The sequence below is a fragment of the Symsagittifera roscoffensis genome, chromosome 2, assembly GCF_963678635.1.
Source record: "Symsagittifera roscoffensis chromosome 2, txSymRosc1.1, whole genome shotgun sequence".
In the NCBI taxonomy this organism is placed as follows: domain Eukaryota; kingdom Metazoa; phylum Xenacoelomorpha; order Acoela; family Convolutidae; genus Symsagittifera; species Symsagittifera roscoffensis.
In genome coordinates this window covers 38356261-38379373 of record NC_087063.1, presented here as the reverse complement: position 1 = coordinate 38379373, position 23113 = coordinate 38356261, and the positions used below count along the sequence as shown (strand labels likewise).

General features: G+C 43.4%; 7 protein-coding genes across 7 annotated transcripts in view; all 7 read right to left on the bottom strand.

Moving 5' to 3' along the window:
- Positions 1–22678, bottom strand: part of LOC134838851 (uncharacterized) — a 224900-nt gene extending 202222 nt beyond the window's left edge. The window contains exon 1 of the mRNA XM_063854138.1: positions 22669–22678. The gene's annotated coding sequence lies outside the window, so the exon portion shown is untranslated. The remainder of the gene's footprint in view (positions 1–22668) is intronic.
- Positions 1307–2252, bottom strand: LOC134838999 (large ribosomal subunit protein uL13-like). Its single transcript, XM_063854376.1, has 2 exons — positions 1734–2252; positions 1307–1601 (listed from the first exon to the last, which is right to left on the bottom strand). Exons 1-2 carry the CDS (start codon positions 2202–2204, stop codon positions 1425–1427), a joined length of 648 nt encoding a protein of 215 aa, XP_063710446.1. The 5' UTR covers positions 2205–2252; the 3' UTR covers positions 1307–1424.
- Positions 2306–2758, bottom strand: LOC134839000 (large ribosomal subunit protein eL38-like). The gene has a single exon (XM_063854377.1). The coding sequence runs from the start codon at positions 2746–2748 to the stop codon at positions 2464–2466; it is 285 nt and encodes a 94-aa protein (XP_063710447.1). The 5' UTR covers positions 2749–2758; the 3' UTR covers positions 2306–2463.
- Positions 4192–4874, bottom strand: LOC134838973 (large ribosomal subunit protein eL20-like). Its single transcript, XM_063854346.1, has one exon. The coding sequence runs from the start codon at positions 4811–4813 to the stop codon at positions 4271–4273; it is 543 nt and encodes a 180-aa protein (XP_063710416.1). The 5' UTR covers positions 4814–4874; the 3' UTR covers positions 4192–4270.
- LOC134839830 (small nuclear ribonucleoprotein Sm D2-like) lies at positions 5110–5475 on the bottom strand. The gene has a single exon (XM_063855453.1). It carries the CDS (start codon positions 5473–5475, stop codon positions 5110–5112), a length of 366 nt encoding a protein of 121 aa, XP_063711523.1.
- Positions 5499–8598, bottom strand: LOC134838972 (biotin--protein ligase-like). Its single transcript, XM_063854345.1, has 2 exons — positions 7450–8598; positions 5499–6087 (listed from the first exon to the last, which is right to left on the bottom strand). The coding sequence occupies exons 1-2, from the start codon at positions 8566–8568 to the stop codon at positions 5656–5658; spliced, it is 1551 nt and encodes a 516-aa protein (XP_063710415.1). The 5' UTR covers positions 8569–8598; the 3' UTR covers positions 5499–5655.
- LOC134839197 (uncharacterized) lies at positions 9563–11595 on the bottom strand. The gene has a single exon (XM_063854670.1). The coding sequence runs from the start codon at positions 11583–11585 to the stop codon at positions 9714–9716; it is 1872 nt and encodes a 623-aa protein (XP_063710740.1). The 5' UTR covers positions 11586–11595; the 3' UTR covers positions 9563–9713.
- Positions 22679–23113: the final 435 nt, after the last annotated feature.

Genomic DNA, 23113 nt, shown 5'->3' with positions numbered 1-23113 from the left:
GATGTCTTTCACAAATGATATAACAAAAGTAACAAAGTTTTAATTTTTGGCAGATTTTTTCAGTGATGATTATTTTAAAATTTTGAGTTTTCAAATTATCAGACGTTGTGTTTCTAAACACTCTCAAACCAATGACTCCAAATTTAAAATTTATTCGGGTTGTGTTTAAAAAACCATGATCCCAAAATTTTTTTGATTGCATATGTATCCTAAAGATGACATCCACCTACTTAGTTAACCAATGTTTTAAGTTTTGTTCCTGAATTCAGCTGACAATGGTTGAGTCCTTTCTTCTATATTCCTCATTGTTAAAGATAAGATTCCAGCTCTAGCTTTTAATTGTTCACATGCAAGTTCAGTAATAAAAAAATTCGGAGTCCACTTTCAGTTTGTGGATTGCACCTACATTTGCGGATTCTAATTACAGTTTGCGGAATCTATATACATTTGCGGAACCCGCTTACAGTTGCGGAATCCAGAACTACTAGCTATATTCTTCCGCGACAAAACAAATGTGTCGACAAAAATTACGTTATAGTTATTTGTACGAGGAATCCACAAAAATGTTGTAAGTGGAATCCACTTACCATGGGAATTCGTTTAAAGATTAGTTTCTTGAATCAAGGATTATACAGACACAAAGTTGTGCGCTTATCAAGTGCACAGTTTGGCCTCGTAATGTTGATATGTTTTTTTTTCGAGTTGCAAATAAAAACTCATGGTTGACCCTTTACGTAACTCAATTCAAGAAAACTGGACCAATAGGTAAAAAAAAGTTTCGCTGCAAAATCACTGAATCCAAATTCTGCTCAAAATTGAAGTCAGTCACGTTGTGGTTAACTTTACATTTCTGCCGTTCAATCTTGGAGTTTGCCTTACTTTTATCAAAAACTATATAAAAACTTTCACTATGTTCATTGACTCCTAATAAACCACTCCATTAATTAGCATTTAATATCAATTTCTTTGGAAAAATATAGTCAAGTCTTTATCCTTATCGGTCAGAGTGACTTTTTTTGTCTGAATGGTGACTAAGAGTATTATAAAGTTTTAAAAGTTAAGAGCTGTTTTCGCAGGTATATGGGGGAGGTTGAAATTAAGCTAATAAGTGGCTTGAGTCGATTGTCCAAATCTTCGTTCTACTAGCTCCATCATTTATCACCAGAGCTAAACGTGTCTAAAATCTGGTGTTAAAAAGATACTTGGACGTCTCAGATCAACATAGCAATGAAACTACCTTTTACTGGACTTTTGTGGAGATGAACGGCTTATCGGGTTACAATCACCTTAAAGTTAGGAAAACAAATGCGGAAAAGATTTCAACTCAAACACGTAAATTGCTTCACTTTTCACTTGAATACAATTGAACGATTGAGTTCACTCTGTAAGAGTCAGTGAAAACATTGCGTGTCGCGGCATTTGATCTAGAGCATTCCGAACGTGGATAAGATCTTGTCGTACTGAGCTGTTTCTTTCTTTGCAGCCTCTACTGCCTTCTTCCTCTTCTCCGCCCTCTCCAGTTTCATCTTGTAGTACAGTGCTCCTCTCGCTTTCCGCTTCGCCTCAAGATCATCCACCTCCTGCTTGAATCTCCAGCCAACCTAAACAATGAAAAAAAAATGATAACCCCATCAAATTTCAACCTCGCAACTCGTTTTTCTTTCATCACATTTTATTCTGTAGCTCATTTTGTTCATAATTTTTACCAAAGCTAGTAAGCTTTTTGAAAATACCTCGCTGCAGAGATCTCCGAGTTTGCAGAACTTCCTGCCGGGTTGCAGTTTCAAGGCGGTCATGCACCTGGGCACGACTACTCTCTGTTTGCAGATGTATTTGGGTGGGATACCTTCGTAGGTCTCTAGTTTAGACAAGGCGTAGAAGCCTCTCTTGGTCTTGTGTGGCAACATGCCTCTCACAACTCGCTTAAAGAAGTCACTGGGGTGCCTCAAGTGGAAGGGGCCTCGACTGGGGTTAGTGTTCATGCGCTTCCTTTTGAAGTCAGCCCACTCAAGCTTCTTTCGGTACAGACTGCCGGACATATTGATCTCCTCACACCTTACCACTGCAATTGACTGTCCCTGCAGTAGCTTCTTAGCCACAATGGCTGCCAATCGTCCCTTCAGATGACCTTTTCCGTCGATGATCAAGATCTTCCTAAATCCACCAGAAGCCTGTCGCACTTGATAACCGAATTTAGTTCTCATTCTGATCGCAATCTGAAAATCATTCAGCTATTTTTGGAGTGAAAATTACACATCAAAAGCACACATATCAATCAGACTGCTTACAACTATTTAAAAAACCATGATGTCAATTCTTTATTACACAGCTTTAACTTTTCAATTAAGCGAGCGTAATTCAAGGTTGCTAGGAAAGATTGACAGCAGAACCCGCAGGTCAGCAAGCAACTTCTGCCGTTCATCATCTCCTATCATCTTTGTTAATTTGCCATTGCCTTCTTTTTCAGACTTCGGTGACGTTTAAGCCAGGCGGGAAGCTGTTCCTCAGCTTGTCCGCTTTGGTCGTGTCGTGCACCTTGAGAGTGTAGAGATATTTGGAGCACCTGAGTTTGAACTTGGTGCAGTTCACCTTCTTCTTCGTGATGGCCGCAGCTACTCCTCCCTTTTTGGGCGCATTGGGCACATTGATGCGCTGCGTGTCGATCGTCTTCTTAATCTTAATCGTCTTAGCGTCTTTTCGCCGCGCCAGGTGAAGAAACTCCTTTATTTCGGTGATTTCCTTCGGCATTCTGTCTGAAAATGAAATGCACTCATTTAATGGATGTAAAAATGCTTTTCAATTACTTTTTTAAACCTTTTCTATATGGCTAAATTCTGGTTTCTTGTTAAAAAGGACGCCTAAACTCAAACTTATTTAAGATAGGAATCTCTCGAATCTTTAACATAGGAATCTCTCATTTATTTAACATAGGACGCCACTCAAAGTGGTTTAACATAGTTATTCACAGGCGCGGATCAACGAATTTCTCGAGGGGGGCGGATTTTCGAAAAAATTGTCGACCTTTTTTTTTAGGTCGACCAAATTATTTTTCTGAGCTCCACCAAGCCAGTATAAAGACCCTGTTTTGGCCAAAATTTCTGCGCCGCAGGCAAATTATTGAAAAACTGGCCAAAAATAGCGTTTTTAGGCACTTTTTGGAAAATGTCGACCGAAAATTCGCGTTTTTTTTGGCGCGCTCCCCCCTCAAAAGTAGTATAGATTGGCGCCGAAGGCGCCTTAAAAAAAGTTTTAAGGTCAGTCAGCCAAAAATGGATATCTCAAAATAGTACAAAAGGGAAAATAGCCCTTTGGGTCGAATCTCTGAGGGGGGCGTCCGCCCCCCTCCCCCTAAATCCGCTACTGGTTATTCAACCGGCGGTAAAAACATGTCATACTCTTGCTTTTATATGTCATTTTTATTCATCGGGTTTCTGTGAAGGAGTTATATTCGCTTAAGAATGACTTTTATTTCAGTAAAAACTATCATTATCATTTGCGATGACAAATGGAGTGGAAATGTTCTGTGCCAACTGCGCGGCAACCAGATACTCTTGTTTCGCTCCATTTTATCATCCCACATCTTATTCATTGCACTGCAATGAGATTAAATCCTAGTTGCCTGCAGTCTATATGCGGCAACAATTGCTATGCGCGATCATCCTCAAACCATTTTAAGGACATAAAACTTATTGACACTTCTCATTTTGCTTCAACTAAATATTCACGCGCCCATTCCCTATAAAGAATGACCTTTTTTTCAATGATTTTTTTTGCAATGTTAACTGTGTTCAGAACAATCTGAACTACTTGCGTAAAGATCAGCTCTTGTTTGGCTCTATCACCATCCTATAACGTCTGATGTAATCCGCTGCAATATTGTATTTAATCGCAACTGCATACCGTTTGACAGCATTAGGCGCGTTTGAAAATTACACCCTTCCGCGAAATGTTTTAACGAGAAAAAACTCGTGAGCCATTCCGTTTTGCTTCACCCACTTAAAATTCATGTTCGCAATCCCTGTAAACGACCAAATTTAACCGCAGGGCGTCAAATAGCATTTAAATAAATTAAAATGAGAAGCAAATTCAGTATAACATGGGAGAAAAGGCAAATAAGACTAATGAAAACCACGCCTACTTGAAACTATTTCTCATGGCCTAATTAAAACCCTAGCTCTCTTTTAAAACATATCGACCAGATCGTTCAATTGAAAAGTTGAATAAGAACACAGCTTATGCAGACTAAACTTTTCAATGACAGACTAGCACTTTATCGAATGGCGTGCATGAGTGTGCTGGGTCGGTTCCTGGTGAACATAGGCAGTAACTTCAGGTGTCCCACATTATGCAACAGAGGGAACTTGATCTTGGAGTCGTGGAACTGAGTGATGTTGGGCCTCTTCGCATCCTTCGCTTCAATCTTCTTCACTCGGATTATCTGGATGCTATGTGCCCTGGCTCGATGCCTGGATCCCATGTCTCGGTAGCACTTAGTAACGGCTCCAGCGGGAGTCTGGTCCCTGTATTCGCGGTACATGTTGTGGGTTCCACTTCTCGAATCATATCTCAGCCATATGCCGATATTCTTCACAGTATGGAACTTGGACTCCCGAATCCGTTTACATTGCAGAATTTCTCCGTTGGCCCTCTTGGCTTTGACCAGCTTACTGATGAAGTACCAGTACTTGGACTTGGCAACAACAGCATTGGGCGCGAATATTTTCATCTTGTATATCTTGGAGTCGGGTTTCTTTTCAGTTGGAGCGACTCGTCCGACTACCTCGTATTCCTTGAAAATGCCTCCGAATTTCATTTTAGAGCCTCTTAAAGTTCACAGATATCTAAAAAAAAGTTTCTATGTTGAAATGTAAATCAGCAATGAATATGAAAGCATTGACACCGTTCAAACAAAAAGGATCTTGGTGATTATAGCAACGCAAGTGTAATGAATATTGCAAAGTAAATTCAAAAAACGAACAAAACTCAACTGTTCACACAGAGACATTTAACTTAAATAAAATCAAATATCGCTCTCTTAATATCAATAACTCGTGACATGGATCAACTTCATTCGATTGGGAATCGAAGAACCGAATAGAAAACGCAGATCTAGGAGGCTGGAGCAGCATTTGGGTTTTTGAGGATAATTATGATGCCGTCTCCTCTTAGAAACATTTTGGAGATAAATCTGTCCTTTGTGACTGGTCTGGCCTTCTTCTTGCCCTTTCCACTCTTCGGAGTCTCAACCCAGATCTCTTTGACATTCTCCAGCACTAGATTGCAGTGCCTGTCGAATGCCTTGACTCTAGCAAGTAACTTTTTATTGTTCCTACAATTGATCAGCACCTGAGTGTTGTTCTTCACACTCTGCGTGAGGACTGAAAGGGGACCAGTATTGAACTCCTCCTCTTCCCTTTTTGCCAGTTCATCCGAGGTCAACTCGCTCTTGGGAACTTTAGCCAAACTTGTAGTCATTTCAATGACCTGAAAGCCAGCACATTCTCAATATTACCAACTCTTGAAAGTAAAAAAACACTTCCCCCATCCAAAGTCAGTCAAAACAGAAACAAAAGTTAATGAGTTATAAGCTAATTAAATGTGAAAACAAGGTTTCCACATATATGAAAATAAAATTATCTCAATCATATCATTCGTCTATTTGAACTTTCGAGCTACAGGATAGACCAGATTCTGGGTGAGGTCGAAACTGTTTCCATCGGGGTGCAGACTGATTAGCTCTTTGCTAGTCGTATCAGTCTCTACAATAAGGAAGCCTTGAGAATCTACTGTTTTGATCACTCCCTCTCTCTTCACTAAGTGTTCCTCGGCGGTACACACATCCGATTGGTCTCTTTCGAAGAAGTGAATCTTCTGCTCCGAGTGAATCCACAGGGAGCAGTATTGTGATATCATGTTTGAGTCGAAGCCATATCTCTCTGCGTAGTTGACTAAACTTAGGAAATGTGCGTAGATGGAAGCCAATAGCTGCTCTCGTCCTATTTTGTCAGCCTGCGCGTCCAGCTCAGCTAGTGTTTGATTGATTGAGACAGTTGGTTTTTCATTGTCCAAATTCAGCCCAATGCCAATCTAAACAAAGTTGGGATTCAGCCCAATCCCCAAATTGTTCTGAGTCTGCTAAAAAACCGGTCTGCTAAAATTCCTAGCACCGGGACTATTATCAAAGACTAAACATGCATACAAAACTTTATATCAAAATTTTGAGTTTTGTTTGTAAATTGTTGGCAATTTTGCGTGAATATAGTTTTTTGGGGGCAGTACAACAGTGCCGAAAAAGAAAACTTTGTTCAGCAGTGCCGAAAATGAAAACTTTGTTCAACAGAGCCGAAAATATGAACAAATTTCCACATATTAAGTGCGGCAATCAAAAATTAAACGGCGAACGTTTACAATTTCAAGTGGCACTTAAAGATTTTAGGAGAGAAAATTTGCTATTTAGACGTTTTGGCGCCAAAATAATTGTTTAATTTGCAGTTGCAGACATTTTGGCGCCGAAATTGGAGTGATTTTGTTTGATAATTAGCGTCAGTAATTTTTCGCTCTTTAAAATGCGTTGAAATTATTCTGAAACTTTCCCGCCTTTTTCGGCACTGTTGAACGCCCCCGTTTTTTGTTTTGGAGCGAAACCGAGAAGTAAAAGTGACAATTAGCTGAGTTAATTGTTTGTTCAGAAATATTTATTACGTCCATTTGAATTGAATTACATGTCAGTAATTTGGGATGAATTAAAACAGTTGGATAAGAAAATTTCGGCACTGTCAGCAACTTTTTATCAGCGGCATTGTTGTGCTTCGGCACAGTTGTTCTGCCCCGGAGTGCGGCCAGTATTTAGACAGCCGCGTATTCATACTGGTCAGTATTTAGACAAATACTGTTTCAACCAATCAGAATCGAGAAAAAACATAAATAATCCAAAATAAATAATAATTATTTATTAATTTCTTCTTTGTCTCGATTCTGATTGGTTGAAACAGTATTTGTCTAAATACTGACCAGTATGAATACGCGGCTGTCTAAATACTGACATGTAACCTTCTGCCCCAGACCAACGTGCCCAAGTGTAAGTTTTCCGACAATTCGGGATTTATTTTAATTGTCATTTGAGATAGTGGCTACTCTCATGCGCGAAAATTCTCAAATGCCTTTTAAACTGTCTGATTAGTGATTCTTGCAAACTTATGAATACTGAATTCAGATTGGCTGACCAAATTTTCGCGTATTCAGTCCTTCGCGCATGAGTGATTACCCGATCTGAGATATATGTTCAAGATGATCAACAGGGGTAATTAGAGAATAAGCATCTCACTAAAGAGGTCCCACAAATTTTTCCAAAGGGTCCCACAATAGGGACATCACAGGGAGCTTGGATAATATTCGGTCGAATTAAAAACTTTACCTCGAAAACTTCAAGTTAATGAGAAATTCGCTCACCAAAAACTTGGCTCTCTCACTGCCACAAAACTCTCCGTTCACTAGTACACCCCCAATTTTCATGGGAAAGGCCCGTTGAACGTATATGTCATTTGGCCATTTGATGCGCACTGGTAGTTGAAGATTTTTTGGGGCCAATGAACGCATACCTTGTACCACGGCCATTGCAGCCAGAATTTGTATTGTAGAAGGACATTCAGTGAGCAGTTTGTTCTTTCCAGAGTCAGTTGCACTTGTAAGGCCTAGCGAGAAAGACATCATAGCACATCCTTCGTTACTGATCCAAGTATTTGACCTGCGACCTTTGCCTTGTAACTGCACATCTGCGACACAGATAACATTGTGCAAGTCCCCATGACAAAAAGCACGCGTGACATTCATGGTCGAATCTAGTACTTTTGTATGCATTACTAGTGGGATCAATTTATTAGCTTGATTCTCTGCAGATAATAAAGAAGAGAAGAAGGAAAATTTATCGCAAAATGTGTTGTAGTCGAACTCAGAGCACTTCGTAGCATTTTGATAAACCAAATGCTCACTTGAAGACTCTTTAATGTCTTGTTCGTTTCTAAGAGTGATTTGAAAATTATTGTTAGCTTTCAGCACAGCTGGAATGGTATCAAAATTAGTATCAAGAGTTCCCATTAAAACTCCGTTGGTGTGTTTTGGACACGAGACTTGACAATTTGGCAACAAACCAAGATTCTCAAAAGCTTCCAGAAAGCTGTGGCTAAACTGTGTCTCATTCGGTTGTTCTCTTGGGGTTGTTCGACTGAAAACCGCGTCTTTATAGATGTTTAAGACTTCGCCACCTCTGCTTTTGAAGTCCATTAAAACTGATTCAGCACTTTTTGGCATGCTTGCACATGTCAACACGACTAATTTTGAGTTTTTCTGCCATGGCTGTTTTAGTAATTCATTTTCTGACAAGTGATGGACAGTATACTTACTATGATCTATTGATGACACAATCTGCTGTACTTTTTTTTGAACGTCGCGGTTATAACCAAAATCTTGGTCGGTGACAACGATGATGTCCATTTTCTTGATAGTTTTTGATGATAGTTTTTCTACTAACTTCAAGTTTCGTTTGGGAAGCAAAACTAAGGAACGTTTCATATCAAGAAGTATGTTAGTAACAGATGTGCATGTCCGTCACTGTTGGGCTGTTTCAGCGTCGGAATGAATAACAAATGATATTTGATTCGTATATTTCTGTCTGTTTTTGATCAGCTCTTGTAGAGATTCGGGTAATGAAAAAATGGGAATGGAAAACTTGCTGATTGTTTGAAGACTGAGTTCAAGCAAACTGAATTTGGGCAAAGTGATTTTCACTATGCAAAGAGGGAGTGCAGAAGCTGGGATATTGTGACGGGGCCAAAAAATATGTCCTTGGTTGGAGGTCAATAAAATAGTGAGATCCTGAGCGTCCAAAAAACACCAAGGGTGTTTCTCGTATGTCTCCACGTTCAACCTACTTCCTGGATTGATACAGGGATAGCGCACTCTTCTACCTGAGAAGTCAATCCAAATTGGAGCAACAAGTCTGTTGGTACAGTTTACAAACTGACAAAACACTTTAACATCAGATAGTCGACTTCTAATTTTGTTGACATTGATGTCGGTGAAACTCGGATGAAACTGTGAACGTGCAGAACTTTTGGGACAGGTTCCAAGGTTTGAATCATCATTCATGGAAGTTATTTGGTAGAGTTCTGGCTCTATATTGGCATTCATTTGAGGTCTTTGAATCCCAACTTCTTCAAATCTTCCTCTGCCATTAGATTGTGATCCATTCTGCATTGCAAATAGTCTCTCGACTCGACTCGGCACTTCGTTGACTGGTTTCTACTATTCTTCATGCATTTCATGTACGTTTCCATGAGATTTTTACATTCGTTAAAATGATCCAGGGGAAAGCTTCCTTTGTCTGGCGCAGTTAGCTTGTGTCTATGAGGTGGCTGTGCCATTAGTCAGAGAGTCATTATTTCAGCCGTTAATCTAAAAAATAACGAAGCTTAATGGATTCTAGCGCCCCATCGAGAAGCTCAAGATAATCTGACATCTTTCACCTCAAATGTGCATCTACATCTTAATTACTTAAAAATGGATCCGCGAGCTGAAAATAAATTTGCAAGACTTTAGTGCAATCTAGTTTATATCTATTTTTAGTATGTTACAGTCTCTTGACTTTTAAAACAGGAAAATTATGCATGAGTGTAACAAGGAACTTTGACTTAGTCGCCATTAAATTTTATACAATTTTATTCAATGGGTATGTCATTCTGCTCAAGGTTTTGATTGGGCGGAAATCGCCGCATTCTAGCCCCGTCCTGGTTAATGTCTACAGCCAGTAAATTCAGAAATGCCCGTCCACCGCCCCCTTCTGCGGCTGGTCTGCGTTGTTGCGCAATGTTCGGCTGCGGTTGAGGAGGAGCTTGCCTGTGGTCAGCGGCAGCTTGTCTGAATGCTGGCTCCAGAAGACGAATAATTTGGGGAATAAGCCAGCCAAAAACTAGGCGAAGCAGATATGTTACTGCGATGTTCAAACCTCGTTCCATAGTTTGGACAAATAACACACCAACATTGCGGAAGAAAGGAACACGCCTATACAAGAAACGAGACAGCGAGTACACGAATGCGAGGGCGGGGTAGCAAACAATGTAACAGAAGTAGACGTCTATAAGCGCCGATGGTAAAATGGTATGCAAATATCCCATCGCGACAACCATCGAAAAGTCTCGCCCAAATCTGCAAAACGCAGCAACCCATAGCTTGTACAATTCACCATTTCGCCGAGCAAGGAGCAGACGCAACGATATAAAGTAGAGTTTCAGCTCTTCGCACATTCGGATGAGAAGAATCAAAACCAGAAGACGAACAAAACCTTCTATCTGACCCCCAGATCGAACGGCTTCGTAAATAATGGTAAACTGAGGGAGAACTAAAAACCTAGCGGCTATCCACCAAGAGACTTCCGGTAGTTCTTCTTCGAATTTTTCTTTCTGAATAACGTTCACTGAGTTGAGAAACTCAGTAATCGGCTGAAAATCTATCACGAAATAGGACATAAACGTGATTGTGCGAGGAAAATGGAGTAAACCCAGTATTAAGACAAAAACTTTCTGACGAGATACTGCAATAGTTCCAGGAGTCCGGTTTGCACCACTTTGAGACGCAGACTTTGTCTCAACTTCCACCAAGTTTGAAGTCGTCGATGAAACTTGTTCGGGGTTGGCAATTTGATCGCGTTTAAGCGTCGAGGAAGCTTTTGCATTGTTTGCCAGCTTGAGTTTTACTATCTCGTGGTTCAATCTTCGAGCAACAAGTTTGTTCTCGACGCTCAAAGGTTCCATCCCCAGAATATCTTCGTCTAAAATGAGGAGCCATGACCCGTCAATTTTAGCTTCTTTAAAAGCTGGTCTATATGCTGCTGTCCACTGGCCCAGACTATCAAGCCATTGATCTACATCATTAACAGACCATTGAAAAATATCTATTCTCGAATCGTCTTTTTGGAAATCATCTCCCATTTCTGCCACCGGAGCAACTAACATGTTCACAAGCGAAAGCAAAATTATTCCCAAGATAAGGGCTGCATTCATGAGAACAGCTAACAAAAACTGCATGCCTCTCATTGTTAGCGGGATTCGCCTGTTCAGTATTGGTCTTCCCATTCTACCAAATTGATCAAATGTGTCTGGACCTAATTCTCTAAAACGAGCTAAAACACTTCTGTCATCATTTGTCAGTGCTTCTTTTCTGGCGTTCAGTAGCTCAGAATACCAAATTTCCATAGCATCCCTGAGGGAATAGTCTATTTCGGGATAAGCAGCCCACTGTTTTCGACACTCGGGACAAATGAAAGCTTGTCGAGCAAGTTTTCGAGCTTCAAACCATCGTGCAAGACAAACCCTGCAAAACGAATGACCACAGTTAATTGTTGTGGGTTCTAGAAGTATTTCAAAGCAGATTGCGCACTTGAAAACATCGGGTACTGTATCACCATCATCCTCAACTACTGGATTTTGTAATGTAGTAGCTTGCACCGCCTGCTCAGTATCGTTACCAATTGTTCTTGAATCAAAATTGCTAGTTGAAGCGTGTAACACATTTGATTCCTCGGCCATTTGCATTGATATCTATAAAACTTCCTCATTAATTCAAAATAATCAGAAGGTCAAAACTGTCAAGATAAAAAAGTTAGCCTAATTGTTGTGATAAACTTATTAAATAGACAACTATGATAGACAAATCCCGCATGCATTTCGCATGCTATAATTTTGAAAATTAATTTGTATAAATTATTGAATTCAAAAATCTCGCTAAATATGTTGAGTCAGTAACTTTTCAATTTAAAAAACTGTAATTACTACATTGTTTATTACTACAGTTAATAAAACTGTGTAACATTCGCCCGGAAGATACATATCGACGGAAAACAAAACTAAGTCTTAAGACGACTGGCCAGCGTCTAAACAGAGCTTTGCATGATTTTCACCGTCTCTATGTAACATTCGTCTACTGCAGTCACACATGAGGCTTAAGAAAAATAGGCCCTATAACCATTGGCTCAAGAGTCAGGGACACTATCTCTTGTGTTTTTGTACCTCAAATCAGTCGGAGCCAATTCGGTTCGCTTGTGACATGAGACTACGACCCGTTACAGCTTAAAGGCTACTACTAAAATATCCCCCCACTCTAGAATTAATAACGTCCCCATACTCAGGTCTCTAGATACCCAAAATACATGAACGCCGTTAAAAACCGGGTTGGAACAATCCGTTAAGTTACTTTTTATTAGACAGTGGAACTTTGATCCATTTCAGATGGATCAACCTAAAACTCGCCTCACCTCAACATAACAATCATAAAACACACTCTAGAAACTTAAATTAGTACTCACATTGTAGCACGCTCAAGAACCAGGAAGTAAATAAGTCGGTAAGCAACTCAAGAATCAATTAAGTAACTAAAATGAGTTTAATGTTAGTCAGTTTCAATAACAAGAACAAGTTTTTACTCTAGACTGTAAGTTCTCGTGAACCATTGGGACACTGTAGCTGTCCACCTTTCCACCGAAGGTTCACTCTGGTCCAGTTAATAATAGTACTCCAATCACAACAATCCAGTTCGTGGGAATGCGCTCGTCTCTGTTTTAGATGGGACAGCTCTACTCTCGATTATTATTGCTACTGAAATTGCGAATAGCAATTTCCCACTGATTTTTCTAGCAACTTTCCCGCGATTGTCACTCGATCGTTCTGACTTCTCTTTTCTGATTTTCAGTTATCGCGAGAAAATCGTGCATGACAGGTTCCATTCGAAATTTTGAAAAATTAAATTTCACTCCAAAATTAAGTGCTTTTGCTTCTCTCAAGGTCAAACTTCCAAATATGACCGACTGGCACATACTCCCCGGACTCGAGATCGATGTCCTCATCGCGTGCTGTCTTCTGCCAGTGAGTCCCAGAAAACCGAGTGTTACTCAAGATACAGTGCCAGTGGTCATTTACAGAAGTTTGCAGCAGACTTAAGCTTATCTACACCCCAAAATTCACAGCCATGTAAAATTTTCACACTATCGCTAAACAGCAATCAAAATCTGTACACACCTGCACCCTTGAATTCTCGCTTTTCAAGCCAATTTAAAATTTCTTTTGTCCCATTCAATTAGGAAATTGTCATGCAGCATTTTCGTTTATATAATAGATATAGCATATTAATAACAATATCTTGTTTTGTTAAAATTTCTTTTTCGTGAACCCAGGTTTCACCCGGATCCACGCTCAAGCCCCCTTTCCCTCTCAAGACTCAAGATCCATTCGAGCCACCTGCTCATCTCGCACTCTTCGCCTTGGAGGTACTGCACCCTGAAGTACTAGATACAGCAAACTGTCTCAACAGTTCCTCTTCATCATCGGAGCTAATCACAATCTCCTCCCAAGCCTTCAGCTGCTCGTAGGATCGCATCCATTCTCTTTGCTCTTGCAACCTCTTTGCTTGGTTGGGTAGTGCCTTCACCCTAGATTCCCGGTTCAAACAAAAGGAATTGTGCAGGCTCAAGCTCACGTCCTTCGCCAGGTCCTCCTCTAGTATCGATTCCCTCGCCTTGGTATTGTCTCTAGACATTTTACCCACTCTCTTCCATCCTGTCGTGATTGCATTACGATGGGTTAACAGGGGTCTCTTGAAAGCTTCCGGCCCAATCTCGGCCTGGAACTGTCGATACTCCTTTTGATGTTTTCTCATGTGATCTTTCGTTGTCATGTACAACCAGGACGTCAGCGTCGCCCGAAACCATGGGAAGTACCTCAAACGGCTCCAGACATGTCTAACTTCCGTTGGTATGGCGAATACCTTGCACGCAGTCTCAAACAACTCGAGTCTCCTACTGTAGTCTATCGCGTATATTGACTCTGCCGTTGGCGTCCCCGCTTCCCGATACTTTGTTATATTCTCTTCTATCCATCTCAGAGCCAAGATCGTACTCACTACCAAGATCGTCACCTTCTGTCGGTGATCCGGTAGTCCGATCGACCGGATTTCTTCCATATCCCACACCAGGCAAAGGTTCTTGTGATCTGGATACCACACCGTTTGCGCTACACAGTGGCATGGGCATTCTCTATGGGTGATTTCAATGCTCCTGAGGTTACGCTCCCCCGAGGCTTCCAAGAGAGGCTCAAGCTCCATCATTTTCTCATGTATCGTGTCGTTATCTTCCAGGTTTGGAGCACTTCCCACAGGTTTTCCGATCACGTTTTGTCTCTCGTGATCGCTTGTGTTCTCTCTCTCCAACTTCAAAAGTTCTTCTCCCCAGATTTCACTCAAGTCATCTCTCAATTCTTTTGGTACTGTCCCTCTGATTTTTCTCAACAACTTGTGCGAGTGATGCGATATCCGAGCCAACCTCACGCACTTGGGCACTGAGAAGGCCTTGTCCACCAGTACTCTCTGGCTGGATGCTTCCACCATCACCATGTGCAGTGGGTAGTGACTTCCGCACAAGTTGGCCATCATTGACCCTATCAGCGATTTCGCGTTCAATGGCAAGCCATAAGCTTCGCTCATGGGAAATCCCATTTCCGCCTCGAGACCAACCTTCCAGCTCCGGATGTGTTTTTGAGTCACCTGCAACACCCCGGGCCATGATTCTACGCTCACTAAATGATGTTCAGATTCTAGTCTTTCCAGTGACTGCAGACTACACATTCTCGAGAAGAATCCGAGAGCTGTCGCTATATTCACAGTGGTTCTCGCGTAACACTCCGCTACTATTTGCACTTCACTTTTCTCCCTTTCTGTTATGTCTTCGAACCAAGTGACCAGGTCTTCTTTTTGAAATGACAGTATTCTAACGCATGACCGTCCATCGCAGGTGTGCTCTCCGTTTCCACACGTCGAATCCAGACAGCTACCCGGCTCCAATTTCTTTGCTGACCCGGGATTACTCGTTTTTTCGCCTGGCTCTTGCATCTGAGGTGAAATTAGCTTATGCAGCACACTCAACTTTGCCAGATCTTCATCTTCCGTTGGTGCTAACCTCACTCGCTCGGTGGTTTCCTCGATCAGACTCGCGTGGGGATGTGGACACCAGGAGGGTCTTAATAGCTTCCATACCACTCCCAAGTTCGTGGTTAACAAGCCATTTCCATCGCCCATGTTCTATTCAACTCTCTTGTTTGAACGCGGTATGCTTACCACCTCTGGTGTTTTCTCAAGAATCAGGCCCAAGCTCGGCCCCTCTTTTTCCACCGCGTCTATTTCCATTATTCTTTCTGTCCAAAACTTCAGTAGCTCCGCTACCTCATGGTTCCTGTGGGCGCCTCCAGCTTCCGAGTCTAAGAAGGGGTTGTAGGCTATTCCCATTACTCCCGACACATATTGGTATTCCCCCTTCTCGCTGAGTCTCGAGTACTGCTCTGACGAGGCCAGGTTACGGTGAACATCATGTTCTTCTTCGAACTTCTTATTATAAAACCTCCGCACCTCGTCTAGCTTTCTGTGGTTCTCTAGGGATTGTCTGGAACCATCTTCCTTTTCTATTCCTGTACTCTGATACACGTTCAAGATGATCGTTGAGACTCTTTTTTCCATGGTTTTACTTCCGCTTGCTCTCTGTTGGCATGCCAGGATGGTGCTATCAGACATCATCGACATTATCCATCTCATGAAACACGTGGCATCCTTTCTTCTAGCCAGGCTCAAACCTGCATTGTCCCTGGCTACGTGATGCATCAGTGCCTGATACACATCTAGCTTCTTGCTTCCCAGCTTCAGCCTGTCATACGAGGTCAGTGTTTCCAACTCTATTCCTACCAGACTCCAGGTGAACATTAATTGTCCTGCAGTTCTAACGAAGGGATTCGCCATTAATGGTGGTGCTGATGAGGGTGTCCTCATTGCTTCTTCAAAATGATCCCTCAACAAACTCTGCCAGGACCTCTTCAGATGATTTGCCATTTCTATTTTATTAACCTCGGCCTTTTGCTGGGTGGCCCAATTGCGTCGCTTGCGAGCTACTCCACTGTCCAACTTCTTCCAGCAGTCCTCCATTTCTTTCAATGTTTCAAGGGCCACCCACCACGTCCGGGAGGTGTTCCTCGTCTTGTTCCTCTCCAATGGATCACTTGTCACTCGCTTGCCCGTGGCCTGGTGTGCCTTCGAGATCCATTCTTTGCCGACATCTACTTCCCATGTCTGTCCGTTCGTTGAACCTCTCTTCACGTTTATCTTCTGAGGCTTGAAGTCTTCCTCCGATGTCGAACTGGTGGAAACCTCTATTTCCCTCTCTACTTCAAGTGGTCTTCTGAGCTCCGAGCTGCTATTGTATGCCGCCGTCTTGCATCGAGCAAAAATCATGGGCGCCGTCTCTCTCAAGTTTCCTTCCGAAACAGCATCCACTGAAGGACTACCCAATCCTTCCACTTCTCTCTTCCTCTTGCGAGTCTTCACATCTCTACTTGAGGGTGTTGTGGCTACCATCACTGATTCGACCTCTCCATCCACTCCTTCCAACTCTTGCCTCCCCCCTGCTCGAGCCTTAAGGATATTAGTACTTTTAATCATATTACTAGTCCCAACCTTATCCCTTTTTATATCATCAACCATTTTATCTACAGTTTTTTGTCTCCGAGTAGAGCTGTCCTCACATTTCTCTTCTCTAGTCTTCGATCGTGAATTCCTCAGCTCTACCAGCTTGCTCAGTAGCTCTTTTCTCGCCTTCTCATCCAGGCCCGTTCCTATCAGAAGCGGTTCTCCAAATCTTACGACTGTGTCCCACAGTTCCTCCTTGAATTTGTCCAGCGTCGTCTCGCTGCCCACTTCTTGATTGAATTCTTCCAAGAACTCCTGCCAAGCATCGTCCTTCAGGGATCCCAGTAATATGTCCCTGTTCCCTTCGAAAGTGTTCCTTTCCTTTTCCTCCGAGCTCAAGAGTATCATCCCCATATTGAAGGTTTCACTTGCCAATGGCAATTCCAGATTCTTCCGGGGGGACGGATTCAGGGGTGGGGTGGCCGTATCTGCCCAATTCTCCTCGCTCAAGTCTTTCAACAGCTCTTGAGTGGTGAGCTCCTCCCCTGATGGCCCTGGTTCAGGCGTATTCCCCACTTCCATGTCTTCACCGGCTTCACTGAGAGTTTCATCCATACTCTCTTCTTCTGACTCATGTCTCCTTCTCTCGAGAATTTTCTTAAATCGGTCCTCGACGGGTCCACTCCTCTTGTCTCCAGGCGTGTCCACTGACAGTGGTGATGGTGTCGTAGGATCCAGCTTTTTGTATTCCATCAGTGCTACATGCAGTTGACCTGCTGCATCTAGTTCTGTTCCCTCCTGTCTCATTTCCACCTGTTCCAAGCCATAGGGTGCCTTATATTTTCTCGTGGCAAATTTCATGTCGTCCACCAATGCGACGTGCCCCTCCATCACGATCATCCTGCCATCATCCCATATGGGTAGCATGTTCTCAAGTCCCTCCTTCTCTAGAGTTCTCAAGACCTTCCGCACCTCATATCCGGGGGGCTGCGAACCTCTACTCTTTTTCGCTTGCGTCGTCCCCAGTACCTAGCTCAAGACTCCTCCCTCACACCCGACTCGATACCCCCATGTACCCGACTCAGGCGATGCTCAAGTAGTACTTCTTATGAAGATACACCATTATCTCAGTTTCTGCAAAGACCACATGTAGGATAGCGTACAATTCCCTCGGGCTCAGTTTACCCCTGTTTGGGTCATACACCGGCATTGAGACCTCTGTTATCCCTCTTTCAATCATGAAGTCTCGTAATCTTGTTAGTGCCAATATCACGTGTTCGGGATCGATTGTGTTCCTGTCATTGACCCTCGTTACTAGGAAGCACAGATATTTGCCCGGGACTTGTGCCACTGACGGTGGAAGCGCTGCCATCCCTCCCAGTCCTGGTCTCTGTCTGAACAGAAACTCTACATTCTGGTACTCTCTTTTGAAGTCAGCTTCCAATCTTGATTTGAAACTCATGTCCGCCGTGATGCAGATCGCGCTGGTCCTGTTTGACAGGATGAAGTCGCTATCCGTTATCATGATTTTCTCCGAGTATTCATTGGGTATTTCGAATTTCGTTTTGAAATTCCGACCTATAGTAGGCTCTGGCTCTTCTTCCTCCAGTTCCAATTCGCTCGTTTCTCTCACTTCCTTGAGCTTCTTTATCATCAAATTTTCGGTGTGGGTAAGTCCTACCCCCACTCCCCGGACAAAAATATTTATCGACGTCGCCGTCGATGTTGTCGGGTCTGAATTGTCCTGAGGAATGTCCAGTGGCCTGTCTGTTGCCGTCCATCCGAAAAGAGGGTCCTCTGTCTTCATGTAATTTGCTGCTGATACATCGACTTGCTGAATGCTTTGTCCTTCGCGGCTCTCGTCTTTGACATCACGCATCCACTCTAGAATCCTCAAGTTCGTGTTCTCCCTCCTCTCTATCTCACTCTGTTCGAGATCCGTTTCTTCTTCTGGCGTCGAATAATCATCCTGCGGATAATGACCACCATCATTAATGACCTGCCATTCCTCTCCGGCTTCCAGTTCGCCTGCCTTCAGTAACTCCTCGCCCAAATTGTCTGGTTGTATCTTATCGATCAAGAAGTCATCCCCGTACCTGTTGTACCTCATGCCGGTGCGTTTACGATTGCCAGTCCTGGTTTCCGGTGGTGTCGGTCGATCCGGCTCCATCCACTTCGGCACCTCGTCTTGCTCCGGGTCGTCCCAGTCTTCTTCTACAAATGATCCTGCATCAGACCCCACTCCTATCTTTTCATTGTCGTCCAAACTCAAGTTCTCATTACCATCATTTTTCTCTCGAGTACCTTTCTCATTCACTTCACACGCTGGCTCTACCACCAGGTACTCAAGACCCTCCATGTCCTTCGGTATGCACCAATCCTCTGGGGACGGGACGTGAGGCTTCAGATTTTCATAATGTGCCGCTCGCCCAGTACTCAAGCGATAGAACCGTCCTTGTTGATGAACCTCCGTTATCATGAATGGTCCCCTCCACTTCTTGAGTAGTTTCTTTGTTCCCTTGGGCGGTATTACATTTTGGAAGACCCACACGTATTGGCCCACTTCATATGGCTTTGCTCTTAATATTTTTTCGTCGTATTTCCTGCGTTGCCTCATTTGCGCTTGCGCCGTGTTCCTCCTGCATAGCTCGTTCAACTCCTGTTGTCTTTTGATCGCTTCTTTCACGTATGCCTGAGGCGACGTCCTTTTCCCCTCGTATTCCGGGTAAAAGAATGTCAGAGGCATTGCTCTCTCCCTGCCCGTCAACATCATGAAAGGACTGATGCCCGTAGTTGAGTGCTGTGTACTGTTGTAGGCTCCTACTACCTGTGGCAAGTATTTGTCCCAGTCCGTCATGTATCTTGAGCAGTACACCCTTAACATGTTGACCAGTGTCCTGTTTTGTCTCTCTACCAACCCATTGGTCTGCGGATGATAGGTCGTCGAGTGTGCTTGAGCAATGTGCGATCTCTTCATCAATTCTTTTGTCAAGTCCCCCACAAAAGCTTTGCCGTTGTCCGACTGGAAAGTCATTGGACAACCATACCGCGATATCCAATGCGTTATCAGATGATCACATGTCTCTTCGGCCGAGGCTGTCTGGCACGGAACCGCTTCCGCCAACTTTGTGAAGTGATCTATTATAACCAGTATCTGGTTGTATCCCGACTCTGTCATGCAGATTTTTTGATGGTCTATCTGCACCACTTCATTGAACTCCGAGCTCTCAACGGACTTGAGGGGAAACTTCATCTTCCTTGGGTCTTTTACCTGGAGACATGCCAGGCAGGCATTCACCCATCTCTCGCAAGCTTTTCTCATTCCTGGCCAATCAAATCTGTGAAGTATCCTTTGTTGTACTTTGTCTATCCCCTGGTGACCCATCTGGTCGTGTGATCTGAAAAGCACCTCTGTCTGGTACAATTGTGGTAGTATGATGAGGTTGTGTTTGTGTAATATCTTTTCCTCATCTCTCCTCTTGCACGCTACCACTCCATCAGCTGTGTGATAAAGTAAGTCTTTCTTTTCTTTGTAGAACTGGCTCAAGATCTTGTAGCTGTCTTCCTCAAGTTCCCCCTTCTCCTTGACCCCCGACTGGATCCATTTGGAGAGGTTACTTGTCATTTTGTCATTCTTCTGGGCTCTTATTAGGTCTGACAGCCTATATCTTGCCTTGACATGCTCCTTTAGCGCCATGATCTGTCGATTCATCTCACCAGGGTTGTGGATGTCATCACTCAGTTTCACGCATATCATCCTTTTCACGATTTTCATATCATCTTCTGGCAACAGATTCGTTCTGATGTTTGAGTTGCATGATAGTTCCCTGAATGGTTTCCTTGCGACCGCAATTTTCTCAAGTTCCTCACCACCTCGCATCTCCTGTATGTCCATGTTGTATGTTCCTGAAGATGGATCCGTCTGTAACTCCCTGTCGTGGTGCCTTGTCTTCTCTTCCGCCAGTATCATGCACAGACTGTCCTGGTTTTCGCTGCTCTCATCCGAGTCTTCATCCCATCCTTCACGCTCCCCGGACAATTTTCCTTCTCCGATTCCTTCTTCCGTGAACCTGGAACACTCCCCGGACTCTTGACCTAGTCCCAGGTGTTCAGTATCTTCCTTGAACGTCACTTTCTTTTTCCTAACCTTGGTCTGCTCCAGAATGTCTTCGGGGATTTTGTCAACTAGTGACCGCACGACATCTTTGCTGTCAGTGACGCTTCCTCTTGATGAGTCAGTATCGTTCACTGTCTCTTTTCTCCGAAGTATAGTGAATTCCGGTTTCTCTTTACCCTTCTCCTGGATCACTGGCTTATCATCTGATAGTTTCTCGAGCAACCTCATTAAGTCATCATCTATCTGTGCAGTTCCTGCTTCCACCTGGTTAAGATCATAGCCTTTTGCCTTGAGCGTCTCCTTCACGATCTTCGACTTGAGTATAATCTCAATCGGAATCCTCTTGCTCTTCCTCAAGATGGTCTTCTCTGGAGGCTCTTTAGGCAATTCAGGATGATCTTCTATCGGTTTGCCTGACTTGTCCAGCCATCTCGTGAGTGGAAGACTGTCGTACGTTTCCTTGTTCATGAATGAGAAGCCATCTTTGATTTCAGGTCTGTCTGCTTCTCTTTGCTCTTGTCTCTCATAGAACTCCGTCTTCTTACTCAAGCTGTCGGCATTCTGATGTTTATCTCGCGTTCTATGCTCAATTATCATGTTGTATCCGTCCAGGCGAACTATCCACCTCCCAATGTAACTTTGGTCCATTGAGTACGTTTTCAGCCAGCTCAGTGCTCTGTTGTCGACTCGCAACTTGAATGGCTCACTGCCCAGGTACGCCCTGTATTTCTCGACAAAGGTAACCACCGCTAACATCTCAGCTTTCGGTGCTCCGTACTTCATTTCCGTGTCACTCAGGACTTTGCTCCCGTACGCTATTGGTCTCAAGACTGTCTTCCCATTCCATTCTTGTTCTTGGTGGAGAATCCCAGAAATCGCGACTACCGACGCATCCGTGTCTAGCACGTACATCCCTTTCTCAGTCGGCATACCCAGTACTGGTGCCTCACATAGCTCTTTCTTTATCCTCTGGAATGACTCTTCTGCTGCGTTGTTCCACGTGAACTTCTTGCCCTTGTGTCTCATTAATTGTTGCATCGGGTATACCTTGTCTGCATAGCCTTTGATGAACTCTCTATAATAGTTAGCGAAACCCAGGAAGCTCATCAACTGGTGCTCTGTCTTCGGTGATTTCCAGGTCAGGACTGCTTCCACGGCGTCCGTATCAGGTCTGATGCCTTGCTTGTCTACCATCCTGCCCAAGTATTTTATTGAGTCCTTGAGTATCTCGCACTTTGATGGTTTACACTTTAGCCCCGACCTCTTCATGCATGCAAACACTTCGTCTAGTCTCTCAATGTGGTCTTCCAGTGTTGGCGTCGCTATTACCACGTCATCCACGTAGCACATTACCAGATTGCCATACTTCTTCGTTACGCCTATCAGCGCGAGTGCCATCAACCGCTGAAACGTGGCTGTGGCATTGCAAAGTCCAAACGGCATCCGTTTCCATTGAATCAGACCCAACTCGCAGGCAAACCCTGTCTTGTCCCTGTCCTGCTTCCTTAGTGGTACTTGCCAAAAGGCCGAGCCTAAATGAAGAGTCGTAAAAAATTTTGCATCACCTAACTTCGAGAGGCTCTCATCAATCCTAGGTATGGGATAGGCATCCTTCACCGTGACGGAGTTCAGGTATCGAAAGTCACAACAAAACCTCAACTGGTCGCCTTTCTTTTTGGCCATCACTACTCCACACGCCCACGGTGACTTGGATGGTTCTATCATGTCATACTCTAGTAACGTCTCGATCTCTTTTCTACACGCGTCCGATTTGTGTGGGGTCATGCGCCTCGCCCCCTCCCTGTGTGGTACCGCGTTTTCCTCAAGTTCTAATTCATGCTCAACGAAATTACAACACCCGATATCCGCCTTATGCCTCGAAAAAACTTCCTCGTTCCGCTCTAGTACGTCCTTGATGGCTTCGAGCTGTTCATCTTTCAGTTTGCCCCTCAAATGTTCAATCTCCGGCAGGACCGGTTTTTCATTTTGCATTTCATCTAGTGTGGGTCGCTCTGGAAAGTTCGAACAGCTCGAAAGACCATCATCCGTTTCTGACTTAAGTGATTTAATAAGACCTGAAGAATCTTTTATTTTCTGCAATCGTCTCAAGATACAAATTTTGTCCCTGTGATTGGGGCAATCAACAACTTCATTTTGTTTTGAGTTCTCAATTGTTTCATATCGAGTTTTAACCGGTAAAGCATATCCCAGTTTCCTCCCTCTCTGTATCGTGATCGGTATATCAAGGGTATTCAACAAGACACTGACGCAGAGGCCGCTCTTCGTTATCGAAAATGATCTTCCTAAAACAGCAGCACTTTGACTATTAGGATTCGGAACTATGCACACTTGCTTGTTGTCACTTAGTTCATTGTAATTTTTCATCCTCAAACTTACGATTGCCGCTTCATTAGCTTTTAGCCTCACCCTCCTACTCAAGAATACCGGTGCTTTGTTTTCATTTGCCATTATTAAATTTACCGGTTTGATTGCGTACCTCCTATCCGG

Excerpts from the sequence above, each read along its gene's own strand:
- LOC134838999 (XM_063854376.1), bottom strand. The coding sequence starts at position 2,204 with ATGAGAACTAAATTCGGTTATCAAGTGCGACAGGCTTCTGGTGGATTT. Across the intron at positions 1,602-1,733 it reads TCGGAGATCTCTGCAGCGAG|GTTGGCTGGAGATTCAAGCA; the intron begins GTATTTTCAAAA and ends TTCATTGTTTAG.
- LOC134839000 (XM_063854377.1), bottom strand. The coding sequence starts at position 2,748 with ATGCCGAAGGAAATCACCGAAATAAAGGAGTTTCTTCACCTGGCGCGG.
- LOC134838973 (XM_063854346.1), bottom strand. The coding sequence starts at position 4,813 with ATGAAATTCGGAGGCATTTTCAAGGAATACGAGGTAGTCGGACGAGTC.
- LOC134839830 (XM_063855453.1), bottom strand. The coding sequence starts at position 5,475 with ATGACTACAAGTTTGGCTAAAGTTCCCAAGAGCGAGTTGACCTCGGAT.
- LOC134838972 (XM_063854345.1), bottom strand. The coding sequence starts at position 8,568 with ATGAAACGTTCCTTAGTTTTGCTTCCCAAACGAAACTTGAAGTTAGTA. Across the intron at positions 6,088-7,449 it reads GTGAGAGAGCCAAGTTTTTG|ATTGGCATTGGGCTGAATTT; the intron begins GTGAGCGAATTT and ends AACTTTGTTTAG.
- LOC134839197 (XM_063854670.1), bottom strand. The coding sequence starts at position 11,585 with ATGCAAATGGCCGAGGAATCAAATGTGTTACACGCTTCAACTAGCAAT.